This window comes from Erythrolamprus reginae, chromosome 3 (assembly GCF_031021105.1).
Source record: "Erythrolamprus reginae isolate rEryReg1 chromosome 3, rEryReg1.hap1, whole genome shotgun sequence".
Classification (NCBI taxonomy): domain Eukaryota; kingdom Metazoa; phylum Chordata; class Lepidosauria; order Squamata; family Dipsadidae; genus Erythrolamprus; species Erythrolamprus reginae.
Genome location: NC_091952.1, coordinates 211,260,220 through 211,277,909, shown reverse-complemented (window position 1 = coordinate 211,277,909; position 17,690 = coordinate 211,260,220). Strand labels below are relative to the sequence as shown.

The 17,690-nt window shown below is 37.5% G+C and overlaps 1 protein-coding gene across 1 annotated transcript in view; it reads right to left on the bottom strand.

Moving 5' to 3' along the window:
- Window positions 1–4,344: 4,344 nt before the first annotated feature.
- Window positions 4,345–17,690, bottom strand: part of LOC139165927 (DGAT1/2-independent enzyme synthesizing storage lipids-like) — a 35,908-nt gene continuing 22,562 nt past the window's right edge. Inside the window, exon 8 of the mRNA XM_070749167.1 lies at window positions 4,345–5,011. Within this exon, the coding sequence (XP_070605268.1) occupies window positions 4,907–5,011 (105 nt within the window). The 3' untranslated portion in view covers window positions 4,345–4,906. The remainder of the gene's footprint in view (window positions 5,012–17,690) is intronic.

Sequence of the window (17,690 nt, the reverse complement as noted above, 5' to 3'; positions counted from 1 at the left end):
CTCTTTCCTGCCCCATTCTCCCCTCTGGATCACCATGGGTTTCCCCCGTTTTTCTCCACTCTTTCCTGCCCCATTCTCCCCTCTGGATCTCCATGGGTTCCCCCCGTTTTTCTCCACTCTTTCCTGCCCCATTCTCCCCTCTGGATCTCCATGGGTTTCCTCCGATTTTCTCCACTCTGTCCTGCCCCATTCTTCCCTCTGGATCTCCATGGGTTTCCTCCGTTTTTCTCCACTCTTTCCTGCCCCATTCTCCCCTCTGGATCTCCATGGGTTTCCTCCATTTTTCTCCACCCTGCCCTGCCCCATTCTCCCCTCTGGATCTCCATGGGTTTCCCCCGTTTTTCTCCACTCTGTCCTGCCCCATTCTCCCCTCTGGATCTCCATGGGTTTCCTCCATTTTTCTCCACTCTGTCCTGCCTCATTCTCCCCTCTGGATCTCCATGGGTTTCCTCCATTTTTCTCCACTCTTTCCTGCCTCATTCTCCCCTCTGGATATCCATGGGTTTTCCCCGTTTCTCTCCACTCTTTCCTGCCCCATTCTCCCCTCTGGATCTCCATGGGTTTCCCCCATTTTTCTCCACTCTTTCCTGCCCCATTCTCCCCTCTGGATCTCCATGGGTTTCCCCCGTTTTTCTCCACTCTTTCCTGCCCCATTCTCCCCTCTGGATCTCCATGGGTTTCCCCCGTTTTTCTCCACTCTTTCCTGCCCCATTCTCCCCTCTGGATCTCCATGGGTTCCCCCTGTTTTTCTCCACTCTTTCCTGCCCCATTCTCCCCTCTGGATCTCCATGGGTTTCCTCCGTTTTTCTCCACCCTGTCCTGCACCATTCTCCCCTCTGGATCTCCATGGGTTTCCTCCGTTTTTCCCCACCCTGTCCTGCCCCATTCTCCCCTCTGGATCTCCATGGGTTCCTCCCGTTTTTCCCCACCCTGTCCTGCCCCCTACAGGTATGACGGTCTTGGTATATTCGGGTTTCTTCCCGTGTAGGATTTGGAAATTTCTGGCGACGTTTCAACGAGGTCTCACTCGTCATCTTCAGGCTCGTGTTTCTGTCCTTGTTGTCAGGCGAACACATAGTTTTCAGGTCCAATCTGCCGGTCCCATTCTCACGTTTGAAAACTTCCCATTCCTTTGGGGGCATTAGGTTTTTCCCTCCTAGCTATTCCTGGAGATCAATCTTTCGGCATTTAATAAGCTATTTCTTGAGATGGATACTGTTGCTAACTGTTACTTTACAATAGGAGAGGGTGGACCTCAAAACTATATTCTACATTGTTAATTCTCCTTGCCCCACAGTCCCTTCCCCCCTCCAAGACTTTCTCCTGTCCTGGGAGAAAGTTTGATCTCCAGGGATAATGTAACATCCCCAAAAGAATGGGAAGTTTTCAAATGGGAGAATAGGACTGGCAGATTGTTCCCATTCCTTTGGGGGCGTTATTTTTTTAATTTTTTCCCCTAGTTATTCCTGGATATCAATCTTTTTTGGGATATTAGAAAAAAATTCTCTTTCAAAGGCAAGGGGAAACTTAGCGTGGGTGGGAAATTTTCCGCACGGCTTTGCAAATGGGATAATAAGAAGTTTTCAAATGGAATAATAATGAAATGGTCATAAGTGTGAAAAATGGTCATAAGTAACCTTTTTCAGTGCCATTGTAACTTTAATAGTGTTAAAGTTGTAACAGTAACTATTGTAAGTCGAGGATTACCTATATTCTGTCAAATGTGGCCGGCATCTTCAGAGCCAAGTTGCTCTGTTCCTGGCATCTAACTCAGTTGCCTGTGGTTTGTTGCCCAACATTGCTCAACCGATGCTGAATGCGAACGCCTATACCAGCAAAGTTACGTGATGCTGGAAAAGGATTATGTGTATTTCAGCACTGATTTGTCAGTAAATATATTAAGATGTGGCCTTCCTATTGCTTTGATCTTTGATCTATTAGAAAATCTTTAATGAGGACATTGTTTATTTGATAGAACGAAATGTTCATGTGTTCTTGTTCCACATTTAGAAATGATCACTTTTCTTGCTTTTTTACCTAACCATATATATTTTAATATTACCTTGTCTAATTCTTTAAAGAAATTTTTACCTGGGTTTATTGGAATTGTCTGGAAAGGGAAGAGGAGCTTGGGAAGGACACTCATTTTAATCGAATTAATTCTACCTATTAATGAGAGTTGTAAATTTTGCCAGTTTTTAAAATCTACTTTGATTTGATTTATTAAACTTGTATAATTATCTTCTTTTAATGTTGATGTTTTGGCTGTAAGCCATATTCCTAAATATTTCACTTTTTTGACTACTTGCATATTGGTAATTTGTTCTAGATATTTTATTTGGTTTTTTTGTGCAATTTTTGGTGATTATTTTTGTTTTTTGATTGTTTATTTTGAGTCCTGCTACTTGACCAAAATCTTTTTCAGTGCTGTTGTAACTTCAAGCGGCCACTAAATGAACTGTTGTGAGTCAAGGTTTACGTTGGTAAATACTTTCAGTGCATAATTTAGTAGGATACAGGTGGGGCAGGGCATGTTGCAAGTATCCAGCATAAACCTGGAGTCATTAATCTCCAGGTTTATGCAATATCCAGGGTTGTAGCTGAAATGACTCTTGCTCCATAAAATCCTATTTTCATTACATTTATGGCACATTGCATAAATAGTCAAATAAGTTTTGCCCAGCTAATTCAGAAGTATTCTAATTCATTGTTGTCAAAGCTTTGTGAACCTTATTTGGTCGTTTTAGACATTCTTATATACCGAAATTATCAAGGTCATATCTTTCTAGAAATGATGAATGAGGAGGTGAATAATTTTGTTACGTGAGTAATTAGGATATTGCACGAGGGGCTTCCAATAACTCAGAGTCAGTACTGTGAGGGCTCTCATTTCAAGCAATTCCATCTTTCAAGAACATCAACCCAATTTCAGGCCCCATTGTGGTATTTCTCCTAAAGTAACTAAATAGACGTTTCCAGCAGGAGCAGTAAGAAGACAAGGCCAGAAGAAGCAAGTTGTCATTTAGAATAGAATAGAATAGAATAGAATAGAATTTTATTGGCCAAGTGTGATTGGACACACAAGGAATTTGTCTTGGTGCATATGCTCTCAGCGTACATAAAATAAAATATACATTTGTCAAGAATCATGTGATACGACACTTAATGATTGTCATAGGGGTCAAATAAGCAATGAAAAAGCAATATTAATAAAAGTCTTAGGATATAAGCAAGAAGTTACAGTCATAACCAGCTAATCCACCTTAAGCACTATATTTGCCAAAGTATAGTCATTATTTATATAATTTCTGTTATATGTGGTCAACAAGATTTACTTGACAATTCAGGGATCAAAGAGGAAATCTACTTCCTGTAATTTAGAAACTGTATTTCCATTAAAGCAGCTTAAAATTGTAATTGCTTTCTGTTGTCTCAGAGTCTGTTTAATTAGAATTCAAACCACCCCTCTTTTAAATTACTATTACTGCTCTAGGTATTTTATAAACCCATACTTACGCATCTGAATTATCTTTGGTTGCATACAGTTGTATTTAAATGTGCTAATTTTTCATTTTCTGCTATTTTTGCATTCTATTAAATTTTTATGAATCCGGTTTATGTTTTCTAAGTATGAATTATCCTACCCAGTCTTGAGATATCTGTAAATTTGTTAAAACATTCTTCATATAACTTATTAATTAAGTTGTTGAAGAATACAGGATTCACAATTGAATATTATGTGATGCTCGGTATTTGATGAATGATGATCCCTCTTTGAGGATAATTTTGAAGTCAGCAGTGCACTCAATTAAATTTCACATAACCAGGGATAGGTTCTTGTCACTGGTTCACTTGTCACTTCTTCCCAAGCCACGTGACTGCACACACATTGTGTGCTGCATGGCTGCACAATGTGGATGTGGATGCTTTTTGCAAGCATGTGCAATGCTGAAAACTCAGCTTCTGAATACCCAGAAAAATATAGGGGGGGGGGGAGCCAAAAACAAGATGGCAGCATATGCGCAGTGCCAAAAACTCAGCTTCTGCACATGAATAAAAGTATAAAAAGAGCAAAAAATTAAAAAAAAGAACAAGATGGACTTGCACTGACAGAACTGGCTCTGTGACATCACCACCAGTTTACTACAGGTTCTGTAGAACCAGTGCGAACCGGGAAGATCCCACTTCTGCACATAACCTATACACTAATATCCTGCTTTACAGAATAAATACTCTGTCAACTGCTTTTTAAAGAAATCAAGATATATTAACTTCACAAAATTAGGTTTAGGTTTAGGTTTATTGGATTTATATGCCGCCCCTCTCCGCAAACTCGGGGCGGCTCACAACAATAATAAAAAACAGTACAGTACACAATACCAAATCCAATGCTACAGTCCACTTACTAAGTCCAAATTCCTACAGTCCACTTACTAAGGAAACTATCTAAAAAAAATATTAGCTAAAGCAAGACAGGTTTCTAGTAATTCTTTTCAAAGTGTTGAATGATAAATCCTTTTATGATAGCAGTATGCACTCTTACATATTTAGGAGTATCAACATAAGAGTAACTAGTCAGTATCTTGCTGTGTTTTCCTTTTCCTCCTGTTTGAATATTAGAATAACATTTGGTCTTATTCAGTCATCGGCCAGTTCACCCGGATCTCTCAAACATAATTCAGAAGGGATCAGAAAAGAAAAATCATGTAATGCTTTTGGCATTTTAGGAAGCAATTTAATCTGATATTGGAAGTTTAAATACATTGAAGAAAGAAATGTTTTCATCCCATCTTAATCTTGCCCTGACATTTTGTTCTAAAAAAGTTCCTGATGGAATGCAATCACTACACATATAATAGCTATTTATACACATATTTTATCCACAGAGATTGTTAATGTTATATAATTATTTATCTTTGTTATGTGCATCAAAGCGTTGTCTAAGAGCATGCAATAGGCTTCCTGGGATTTTCTGGTGCTTGTCCCGTAAATCTTCTATTGCCCTTCGAGTCTGTTGGAGCAGTGGAGTGGCAAGAGGTGGGATGGAATGGAAAAGAAAAAAGAAAAAAATATTTAATTTAGATTTATGGTTCAGGAACTATTGAGAGAACATTCTGGAACTAAATACACTATATACAGACTCTATAGAACATACCATATTTTTTAATATATATAGTGGAACCTCAGTTAACGAATGCCTTGCACAGCAAACATTTCAGATAACAACCAAAAATGTTGTTAAAACTTTGCACTGGGTACCGAACAAAAATTCGGATACCGAAAAGAAATTTTTGTTTGTTATTCGAAGTGTTACACCCATTGTCCCTCACTCTGCCGGCTCTCCTTACCTCTTTACCTCTTGCCTCTGTGCGTTCGTCTCTCTCTTTTTTTTTAAAAAAAAATAATTTTTATTAATTTACAAAGAGTTATATACAAAGGGAGGAAGATACATCTTAATTGACATCATTATGGTAACATGTACTTGCGAGTATAATATGATTGTTCTATTCATTTACATTTTGTCTAGTCAATATACATATCAAAATCATACCCTATTATGACTAAAGTACTATATTTCTATAGTTCAATTTCCTTTAAATCATCTGGGTCTTCCTCCCAACCCCTTCCCCCCACTGAACTATAATAGTTCTAAAAGATTTAGGTTGTTAATTGGGCGGCATATAGTTGCCGCGGTTTTGCTATCATTTTATTTTTATCAATTTATTTCTAAGTTATACTTGAGAAGAAATCATGTTGGATTGATCAGAGTATTCATAGTAATCCGATATAACCATTCAGAGCTTTATGTTTTTGTCATTATAACCATTTCTACCCTATCCATTAATGTATTTTGATCTACATTTTATATTGTTTCGTTGTTTTTCTTTCCTTTCTCTATTTGTTTTTTATTTTTTACCCAGTCATAAATTTTTCCCCAATTCTTGTAGAATCTCGAATCTTCTTTATTTTTAAGTTTTTGGGTGAGCTTCTCCATTTCTGCACAGTCATAATTTTTTTAAATGATTTCTCTTTCATTTGGTGTAATGTCTCTTTTCCAATTTTGTGCTATTGTGATCCTTGTAGCTGTAATTATATGATGTATTAGGTATGTGTCTTCTTTTTTATTTTTCGAATCTATTATGCTCAGGAGGAATATTTCTGGTGTAAGTTTTAATGAGATTGCTGTGATTTGTTGTATCCATGTTTGAATTTTTCTCCACAGTTTTTTTATGGGAGGGCATGTCCACCATAGATGAAAGAAGGATCCGGTTTTGCTATTGCATCTCCAACAGTTTGGTTTTAAGTTGGGGTAGATCTTAGCCAATCTCGTTGGGGGTAAGTGCCATCTGTAAAACATTTTTTGTAGATTTTCTTTATACGGAACTGATTTAGTGATTTTCAAGTTCTTCCACATTTGTTCCCATTGTTCAATATAAATGCTATGACCTATGTTTTTGGCCCAGGTAATCATATTTTCTTTAACTATTTCAGTTTCCATAGTGTGCCCCATTATATAATTATACATTTTAGTTATAAATTTTTTCCCATATCCTAATAATATTTTATCAATTATACTATCTTTTTCTTGGATTCCTTCTTTCTTTTTGTCTTTAGTCCATTTCATCAAAATTTGGGCGTAGGACCACCAATCAATATCGATATTTTGGTTTCGTAGTTGTTGTCTAGATTTTATACCCCCTTTCTCATCTAATGTGTGATTATAATTCAGTACTTTTTGTGTTTGAAATAGGTTGGGATGTCTAAGTGCTTCAAGGCTGGAGTACCATCTTGGGATTTTGAAGTAATGTTCTTTTTTAATTCTTAACCATACATTTATTAAGGAGTCCCTAATCAAGTGGTTTCTAAAATATACTGGAATTTTTTCTTTCTCGCTCCATAGGAAGCTATGCCATCCTTGGAGAATATTATGTCCCTCCAAAGCCAGGAGTCTCTGGTCTTGGAGGGTTATCCATTCTTTTGCCCATAAAAGAACCGATGCTTCGTAGTAAACTTGAAAGTTTGGTAGTCCAAATCCGCCTTGTGTTACCCTGTCTTGTAGAGCTTTAAATCTCACCCTTGGTTTTTTCCCCGCCCAGATAAATTTTGAAGTAGTTGTGTTTATTTTGGTGAAAATTTTTGTGTTTAATTTTATTGGAATCGTCTGGAATAAATATAAAAATTTAGGTAATATAGACATTTTGATTGTGGCTATCCTCCCTGATAATGAGATGTGAATTTTGTTCCACCTGATTAGCTGTTGTTCTGTTTTTTTAATAAGGTGGTCATAATTATCCTTTTGTATTGTACCACACCTTTTAGTTAGTGTTATACCCAAATATTTTACTTTTTGGACAATTTGGATTCCTAAGATTTTTTCTAATTCCTGTTCTTGTTTACTGTCCATGTTTTTGGTTATGATTTTAGTTTTTTGTTTATTGATTTTTAGACCAGCTACCTCTCCATATCGTTGTACTTCTCTCATTAGGTGTTCCCCTGCTTCTATTGGGTCTTCCAGGATAAATGCTAGATCATCTGCATAAGCCTGGACTTTAAATTCCTGGTTTTTTGTCGTGAGACCTGTAATTCTCACGTTGGTTCTTATTTGGTTTAAAAGTGTTTCTACTGCTAAGATGTATAGAAGCGGAGATAGGGGACATCCTTGTTGGACTCCTTTTAGAATTTGAAAAGACCTTGTTAATTCACCATTCAATATAATTTGAGCCGATTGGGTATTATATATAGTTTGAATCATTTTTATCATTTTTGGGCCGAATTGCATTTTTCTAATTAATTCAAGAATAAATTCCCATCTTAAGTTATCAAAGGCCTTTTGGGCATCCAAAAATATTAGAGCTAGTTGTTTTTCTGAGTGTGTCTCATAGTATTCTAAAGTATTGAGAATTATTCTTGTGTTGTTTCTTATGTATCTACCTGGGAGGAAGCCATTTTGATCTTCCTTTATTGTTTTGTTTAGGATTGGTTTAAGTCTTTCAGCTATTATTGTCATGAAAATTTTATAGTCCACATTGAGGAGGGATATTGGCCGGTAGTTTTGTATGTGGTTTTTTTCCCCGGGGTCTTTCGGGATTAAACTTATTAAGGCTTGTGTCCAAGATGTCAGTAACAAACCTTTTTCTAATACTTCATTAAATATTATTACTAGAATTTCTAGTAAGGAATCCTTTAGTTCTTTATAGAATTCGGCCGGTATCCCATCTGTACCTGGGGTTTTACTATTCTTTTGTTTGGTTATTGCATATTCTACTTTTGATATAGTTATTTCTTTATTTAGTATGGTTTCATCTGATTCTGGTATCTTCTGTATTTTCGCTTCCTCTAAGTATTTATTTAATTGGGTTTGATTTGTTTCTTCCTTTTGATATAAATGGGCATAATATTCAACTGCTATATTCTCCCCCCCCCCAGTATATGTTGTGGTTCCCCATTTTTATCTTCTAAGGTTTGTATGTGTCGTTCTTCTTCCTGTTTTTTCAGTTTGCAAGCAAGCCATCTACCTATTTTGTTCGCATTTTCAAATTGGTATTGGTTGGTCTTCCTTAATTTTATGACAATTTCGTCTTGTATTATTAGATTAATGTTGTGTTTTATTGTATCTATCTCTTCTCTTATTTTTTCATTTTGGAGGTCTTTTTGAGCTTCTATTTCTAAGTGTTTTAGTTTGCTCTTAAGTTCGTTTAGTTTCCTATCTTTATGTTTCTTTTTTTTGCTAGGTAAGCTATAGTTATGCCTCTCATAAATGCTTTTGTCGTATCCCAGATGTTCTGAATGGTGGTGTCAGTGTTCCAATTGTCTCTTAGAAATAAGTTGAGTTCTTGTTTGATATGTTTAATATAATCCTGATCTTGAAATAGCAGTTGGTTTATGGACCACCGGTGTTGTCCTGGAGTCGGTATTTTAATTTTCATCAATATTGGTTGATGGTCTGCCCATATATTGGGGCCTATTTCAATCTCATGGATTAACTTCCCAAAATTTTGGTCTGTCCAGATCATATCTATTCGGGACCACGACTTTTGGGGTGGTGAATAAAAGGTATATTCCCGGGCAGATGGGTGTCTTTCTCTCCAGATATCTACCAATCTATATTCCCTTGCTATTTCCTGGAATTCTGATGGTAGTGTTTTTCTATCTTTCAGTTTTTTCTTCATAGATTTAAAATCTTTTTTGATGTCACTCACTGCATTATAGTCTCCAATGATACAGATGTCCCCTTTTTGTATCTGTGCTAGCTGTTCAGCTAATTTTTTGTAGAATTGTTTCTGTTTTGTGTTTGTAGCGTAGATCGCCACTATCACTATTTCTCTGTATCCTATTTTAATTTTTACGATTAGTATTCTTCCATCTTCATCTGAATAGATTTTTTCCGGTTGGTATGTGTCCCTAATGTATAAAGCAATCCCTCTCTTTTTTGAGTCTGTTAAAGCTGTAAATAGTTTACCTAGTTTTTTATTTTCTAAAAGTTTACAATCCTGCTTTCTAATGTGTACTTCTTGAAGACATGATATATCTGAATTTTGTTTTAATAATTTTGTCATTGTCTGGTTTCTTTTTATCGGAGAATTCAATCCATTGATGTTTACAGAGATCAACTCAAGTGTCTTTCGCGTCATTTTCCTCCCTCTCCTCTCCGGTTACTTTCTTTTCCTTTATTGACATTTAGCCGCCGCTCTTGTTGTAACCCTTTGTTCTTTTTGTTGTTCTTCCTTGCCTTGTTCCTCCTCTCCTCTATCCTCCGTCCGTCTCTCCTCCTGTGATAACTCCTCTATAGTTTGACGAATCTCTGTGTCTTGCTCTAAATTTTTTTGAATAAAATAATCTGCTTTCTCGAACGAATCTATTTTGATTTTTTTCCCATTCCATGTTACCAGGAGACCGTCCGGAATTAGCCATCGGAATGGGATTCCCCTTCTCAGTAGCTTTGCTGTAAAGAAGTGGAATTCTCTCCTTTTCTCCCTTATTCTTTTCGGAATTTGTTTGAGGATTATAATTTCCTTTTCTTGATACATAATTTTCCCACTTCTTGTTGATTTATATATTTCGTCCCTAATGGACTTTTTAGTAAATTTTACGTGGACCTCTCTGGGTAATCTGTGGTTCTTAGCATAGTTTGTTTGTATTCTATAGATTTCATCAATATGGTCTTTGACCTCATCTAATTCGATTTGTGTATTATCAGTGATCAGCTGGGCTAATTTATTAAATAGATCTTCGTCTGTATTTTCCGGGATGTTTTGAAAGCGGAGAAAGTAAGCTGCTTTCTCCATCTCCAGGATTGCGATTGAGTTTTCGAGCTCATTATTGGCCGCAATTAATCTTCTTTCTGCTTCAATTCTTCTTTCATCGATTCTTTTTGTGTCTGTTTCAATATTTTGTATCCTCTGCTCGTGGTTAATTATAATTTCTTGTATACCTTCCAGTTGGTTTTCCAAACCTTCAATCTTTCCAGACATCTTTTCAAAGTTTTGTTTCGTTTCCTCATGGTTTTGTCTTATGGTTTCTTGGGTAACTGTGGCTGCCTCTTGGCTGCGAACCATAAACTCTTGAATCAAGTTTAGCGAGGCCTGAATTGATTGCAGAGAAGTTTTGTCAGTGGTTGCCATTTCTGTATTTGGTTTTGCAGTTTGCATCGTCGGAGTTCCTGGTGCAGTTTTTTTTTAATATTTAGAGAAGTTAGTTGTCATACTCCTTATCCAGACAAAAGTGGTTAACAAATTGTCCAAAGTAATGTCCTTTCCACGTATTCAATTAGTTCGTAAAGGAGGAGATGTTATTTAAATCACAGTTCAAGGATAGTCTCGTTTGGGAAGTTGGAATAGTTAAGTTCGTTCTGGCGTAGCTGAATTCTCCGATATTAGTAAAGAGAAAAGTCAAATATAAAATTTCTGATTTCTACTATCTAATTAATTATGTCTATATCTGTCACTTGACTATTCACTTATTACCAGTTAATCAATTAAATAAATAGTATACAACAGTGTTCAATGGAAATATAAGTAAGGTATGGATAGAAATAAAATTTAAATAGACAATTTGAGATAGTTAATCGTTCTTAAAATATACTCTAATATTAATAATAGTCAGAATTATGTAAGTTAGTTAATTCTTAGTTAACAATTAGTGGAAAGTAATAAATAGTATAAATATTATAAATAGTATAAATCTACCTTAAGTTACTCCTAGGCTAGTCTTAAAAATCCTTACAACGTTCTATAAGCACTGTTATAAGCACTATACCTAATAATTAATAGTTAATCCTTAATAGTATTATTTAATATCAATTGTCAAATGTCAATTAATTTAAGGTTCTTGGTGTAACCACTAAGCAAATAATCAATTAATCACTTTTAATTCTTAAATAGAGGGGAATGGGGAAAGAAATGGGATTTCTTAATCTTAATTAGACGAGGGGGGGAGAAAAGAGAGAGGGGAAAAAGGAGATTAGTAAACTAGGGAGAGCAAGTATAAGAGAAGAGATAAAGAAAAAAAATAAAAAAATAAAAAAGAAAGGGAAGAGAAAGAAACGAAAATAATAGTTGCAATAGTAATATTAATAAAGTAGACTAAGAAATAAACAATTAACATAAGTAACGTAAGTAATTATAAATAATTAAGTGAGTAAATACAACACATTTCAGTCGGCTCAAAATTCGCAGCGTTGATTTCAAGTAAGCGTCAGCAGTTCAGTCACTAATTTTCGCCAACACTCGAGGTATCTTGAATGTCGGCAACGGTTTTCCAATTCTCCCACTAGGCACACAAAAGAGAGGGACGTCTTCTCTCCTTCTCTGTCCTTCTCTTTCCTTCAAACACCTTAAATTGTACAACCCCCACAGACCATACCGAAGCAACAAGCTTTTAGCCCTCCTTCACCCTCTTTCGCTTCCTCTCTGTCGTCTCCCAGCCAAGTTTCTTTCTTCTCCGTAGTAATGGTGGCTGGGTATCTGGGGTCGATGGAGGGGAGGAGGGACAAATAACGCAGAGAACAAGCGGCGGTTGTCTCAGCTCTCAAAACTCTCAAAACTCTCAAAACTCCTGTCGCCGATCCTACTTGTCTCCTTCGGGCTGGTGTACGGCTGTAGAGGGGTCTTCTCAATCCGGCTTCGCTGCGTTCCAATCAATCCAAGCCTCCCGTCTCGTTAACCATTCCCCGGTCTCCGCTTTCGCTCGTTGCAACACTTGTACACATTCACGTTCCGCTGGTTTCTATGGCTGCTCTCGCCTCTGGTCTTTCTCCTCTTATCACCAACCACGCCGACCATACAACTCCAGGCCCTCCGTCAATCTATCTTCCTTCGCACAGAACTTAAACTCTCTAGCCAGCTGCAACCACTTCCGCCCACCATCAGCAACTTACTTTTCCCTCAAAACAATGAAACGCTCCGCTCTCTTCAATTGCCGCTTCTTAGTTACAGGAGACTGTATAAACTCGTACAAAACCATTGTTTTCCACCTCTAGATACTGGGTAAGTATTATTAATATTATTATATATATATATTTTTTTTTTTCCCCAAACCGCTGCTGCTGCCGCTCTATTTTTTTACTTCCTTGATGACAACTTAGTAAGCCAGGCCTTCGGGCTGAGGACAAACCCCGGCTTTCCCCCCCGCCAAAATACGGGGTTTTCCCACCCGCTAAGGGGGGAGTTGCGAACCCCCGATAGCTGGGTGCTTCCCCTAACTATAACTCTTCTCACCAAGAAGAATTAACACCACTAATTGGTTTTTTAACGGGAAATCTCGAGTACAAACCAGGAGCTCCTGACTTGCACGTCGCTTCAGTCTGGCTCCACCCCGGAAGTATCCTCTTTTTTTAAAAAAAATAATAAGTTTTTTTATTAAATTTTTCCACAACAAACAAACAAACAAGAACAACAACAAAAAAAACTTAAAGAAAAAGTGCCCAACACCTCCACCATTAGGGGGTTCAGTTATTTACAGTAAATTTCAATTCCTTCCTTGGCCCCGGTTTACATTCCTTTACATACGAAGAGTGATTGAAGTTTATTTTTCACATTGTCGTCAAATATTCTACGTAAAATATCATCTTTCACCTTATTCCATCGTGCCATCAGCTTCTCCAATTTATTTTCATCACAGTTAATTATTCTTGATTCCGTAATTTCAAAGTGAATGTGGTCCACCATGTACCAGTACCAATTTTAGATTGTCCATTTATTGCTGTCCTTCCACCCTAATACCACTACTGCTTGTGCACTTTCCAAGGCTGCTGTTTTGATTTCTCTAAATTCTCGTAATTCCCCATGTTTAACTAGTATTGCTAATTCTTTCGTGATTATCCAATTAATGTTTAACATATTGTTAATTTCATTCTGTACTTCCTTCCAAAATTTTTGAACTTCAGCACATTCCCAGAGCATGTGCATAAAAACTCCTTTTATTTGGCAACCATGCCAACAGTTTCCTTTTCCTTTCCTCTGGAAGTGTGCTAGTTTTACTGGCGTGAAGTACTATTTGTGTAAGATTTTCCTTCTCATTTCTCTAATTCTTGTGTTCTTTATCTTATATATATTTTCTACTACTTCTTCCATCTCGTTTTCATTGATCTGTAATTCGTTTTGCCAGTATCTTGTTAGGCCTTTAATCACTTCCTCTTCCACTTGTAATAACATACTATAAATCTTACTAGCCTGTCCTTTTGAATCATTACTCTTTTCTTTCAGTATTTTCTCTAGACAGTTTTCTTCTCTTAAAAATGCCTCTTTAATCTCCGTTTTATTCAAATATTTGCATATTGCATTAATCTGCAACCATTTTTGTTGGCCCAACCACCATTCGAGGTGAGTTCTGTTAACTCTTCCGTCTGTTTCATATAATTGTTCTATTCTCATTATGCCTTTATCGTTTAATTCCTTTATAACCCTATCTAGGTTAATGTCATTATTTATATTCAAAACATGCAACGTTGATAATTTTGAGTTCCTATTTGCTAATTTCCCTTGCCATTTTGACCAAATATCTACAGCTGCTTTCAAAGGATCGGCTAATCTATTGATTTCAATTTTGCTCCATTTTTTAAATAATATCTCTTTGTTTTTAACATTGTTAATCTCCTTTTCAAGTTTCACCCACTTCTTTTCTGTCAATAATTGTAATTCCATTAATATTTCTATTTGAAATGCCTCTCTATATAATTCTAAATTTGGGTACCCCCATCCTCCATCTTTTTCTCTGGCAATCAGCCATTGTTTCCTTGTTCTAGGTTTTTTATTTCCTTCAATCCAATAATTCATTTTAGTGTCCCATTCCCTTAGTTTTACTCCTGGGAAGGTACCTGGTAAAACTTGGAATAAATACATCATTTTTGGAATAATCATCATTTTAAGAGGTCTTACTTTGGCCATTTTTCTCAAACTTTTATCTTTCCACTTTTTAATTTGCTTTTGCATTTTTTTCCATATTAAGTTATAATTTGCCTCAGCAATTTTATTTGGGTTTTTAAATAACCAAATTCCTAAGTATTTCATTTTTTTACATCCTAATTTCAATCCTGAGTTTTTTCGTATCTCGATTTGCTCTTTGGGACCTATATTCAAACAGAATATTTCTGATTTCTCAGTATTAATTGAGAGACCTGATTGGTCTTTAAATTCCTGAAGTACCACTATTAATTTTCGCATCATTTCAATGGGGGTTTCAGACATTATTATGGCATCATCTGCAAAGAGATTTAATTTCAATTCGAGTTTCCCAATTTGGTAACCCTTCCAATCCCTATCATCTCTAATTTTATTTGCTAGAACCTCAATTGCCATTGCAAACAAAGTGGGGGAGAGTGGACACCCCTGCTTAGTTCCATTTTGGATATTAATTTTCTCTGTTCTATTTCCATTTACCCTAATATAGGCCATATTATCCTTATAAATTTCTTTTATAATTTGACAGAAGTTTTCTCCCATATTTAATTCCTTACAAAGTTGAAACAGGTAATTATGATTAACTTTGTCGAATGCTTTGTACACATCTAATTTCAGAACACATAATTTCTTTTTGGTAGTGGTAGCATGGTGTAACACATTAACAACATTTCTAATTGGTTCGTGAATCTTTCTTCCTTTAACAAATCCATATTGGTCTTCACCAATAATTTTTGGTAAGATACTCTCTATCCTATTTTCATAATTTTCATAAATATTTTATAGTCCTGGTTTAATAAACTGATGGGGCGATAGGATCCCGGATCTAACAAATCACGATCTGGTTTTGGAATAGTGATAATCTTGGATGTCTTCCATGACTGTGGAATGTTGAAGGTTTGAAGTATGTTATTAAATAGTTTCCCCAAATGAGGTAATAATTGAGTCCCAAAAGTCTTATAATATTCCCCCGTAAGTCCGTCTGGGCCTGGAGTTTTGGCAGGTTTCAGTCAATTAACAACTCTAATAATTTCATCATTTGTTATTGTCCCGTTTAGCATTTGTTTATCTTCATCAGTTAGTTTCTCCTTAGTCTCTATCTTTTGCAAAATAATCTGATCTTTTTTATATAACTCTTCATAAAACTCTTTCATTATTTTTTGCAATTCATCATTACTACGTTTTGTAACACCTTTCTTGTCCCTTAAAGATTTTTCTTTTCTTTTTTAAAAATAATTTGCCATTTGTTTCATTGATTTATTGCCCCATCCCAAAATTTTCTGCTTTACAATCAATCTCATATTATTCCATATTTGTTGATCCATAAGTCTCAGTTGTTGTTTTTTAATTTTTAGTAAATTGTTCCACTCCCCATTTCTTGTACTTTTCAATCTTTCTTGAGTTAATTCAATATCTTTAATTGCTTTGGCTATGACAAGGCAGGCGCTGAGTTTGCTGGTATTGGGGGTGGCGGTGGCAGCAACTGCTGAGGCAGCTCTAGCAGCTTCCTTTTGAGGAGTAGCAGTGCCGGGAACATCATATCCTAGCCCCGGCAACCAGGCCTTCTCCCCCACCGGTGCCACTGTCCTAGAAAAGAAGCCGATGGAGCCGCTGCCGGAGCCGCCACCGCTGGCCTCAAAGAAAAGCCCCCCTGGGACCAGCAAACTCAGTGCCTGCCTGTCGAGGAGACAAAGGCTGAGAGACAAGTGGTAAAGAGGTAAGGAGTGGGGGAGTGAAGGACAAAAGGTTTGTGGAGGGTGAGATAAAACCTTTATCATGGGTGGTCCTGGAATGGAACACCCGCGATAAACGAGGGATCAGTTTTCCCCATAGGAAATAAAGGCCGGGAACCAATTAAATCCATTGCCTTTATTTCTTATGGGGAAAATTGTTTCATATACCGAACATTTCGGCTAACGACCAGCATTCCAGAATGGATTATGGTCATTAGCCGAGGCTCCACTGTACAGTGATCCCCCGTTTATTGCGTCCCCAACCATTGCGAACAGGGTACTTCGCTATTTTTCAACCCGGAAGTCAAAATACCATCTACGCATGCGTGTATGGGCACGCATGCGTAGATGGCAACCGGGAGATCAGCTGCTGGGCGGCTTCCCTGAGTCTTCCCCCTCTTGCTGGCGTCAGCGAGGAGTTTCCCCACCGCCCACGCAAACTCCTCGCTGCCGCCCGCCCTTCGCCCGCCCACGCCGTTCATTCTCGCCGCTTTTGAGCTGAGTCCGGGAGCGAATTCGCTCCCGGACTCAGCTCAAAAGCGCCGATAGCAAGCGGCAAGGAACGGCTTGTCTCGGCGCTTTCGAGCTGAGTCCGGTCAGCTCGAAAGCGCCGAGACAAGCCGTTCCTTGCCGCTTGCTATCGGCGGTTTTGAGCTGAGTCCGGAAGCGAATTCGCTTCCGGACTCACCTCAAAACCGCCGATAGCAAGCGGCAAGGAACGGCTTGTCTCGGCGCTTTCGAGCTGAGTCCGGGATCGAATTCGCTCCCGGACTCAGCTCGAAAGCGCCGACAGCCAGCGCCCCCCGGACCCCCAACCCGGGTTTGGGGGGCTGCTAGGAAGCCCTCCATGCCGGCGGCAAACAGCCGCCCCGCCCCCAATCTTCGGCTCCTCGCTAGCGCTGTGGGAGTAAAAACACCATCTGCACATGCGCAGATGGTGTTTTTACTTCCGCAGCGCTACTTCGCGAAAACCCGCTCGTTGCGGGGGGTCCTGGAACGGAACCCTCGCAACGAGCGGGGGTCTACTGTATATAGAATTTTAACTTGCTATTCGTTACAGTTTTTAACATATATTTTAAAATCAATGTTATCTTTGATTTTATCTTATGACAAAGATTTTTCTGTCTTCCTACTCATGCTATACAATTCATAATAAAATAAATCACATTTTCCTATAAATATATAAATATATAGTGTACAACCATCTGTCTCTTTTTGTATACTGTAACCAAGAGTAAATTCATATGGGAATTCTACAGAATGGCTTGAGATATTCCTCTACAGCCTCTTATCCTGACCTAGGCTAAACGGTCTGCTGCACACAGCAGTATAATTAAAAAGTAGAAAGCATGCTGATGCCTCTTATTTTATTTGCTCCTAACTGTGGTTTGTTGAATAAACAAGAATTAAATGAATCCATCTTTTACTTGAAAATATAAACTTATTTGATAGGAAGAGGTTGAGCCCTCCATGATGAATATATACTGTATTTTTCAGTGTATAAGACACATCAGTACATACACCTTCTTTATCTTTCTTATATCTTGATTTGATTTGCATG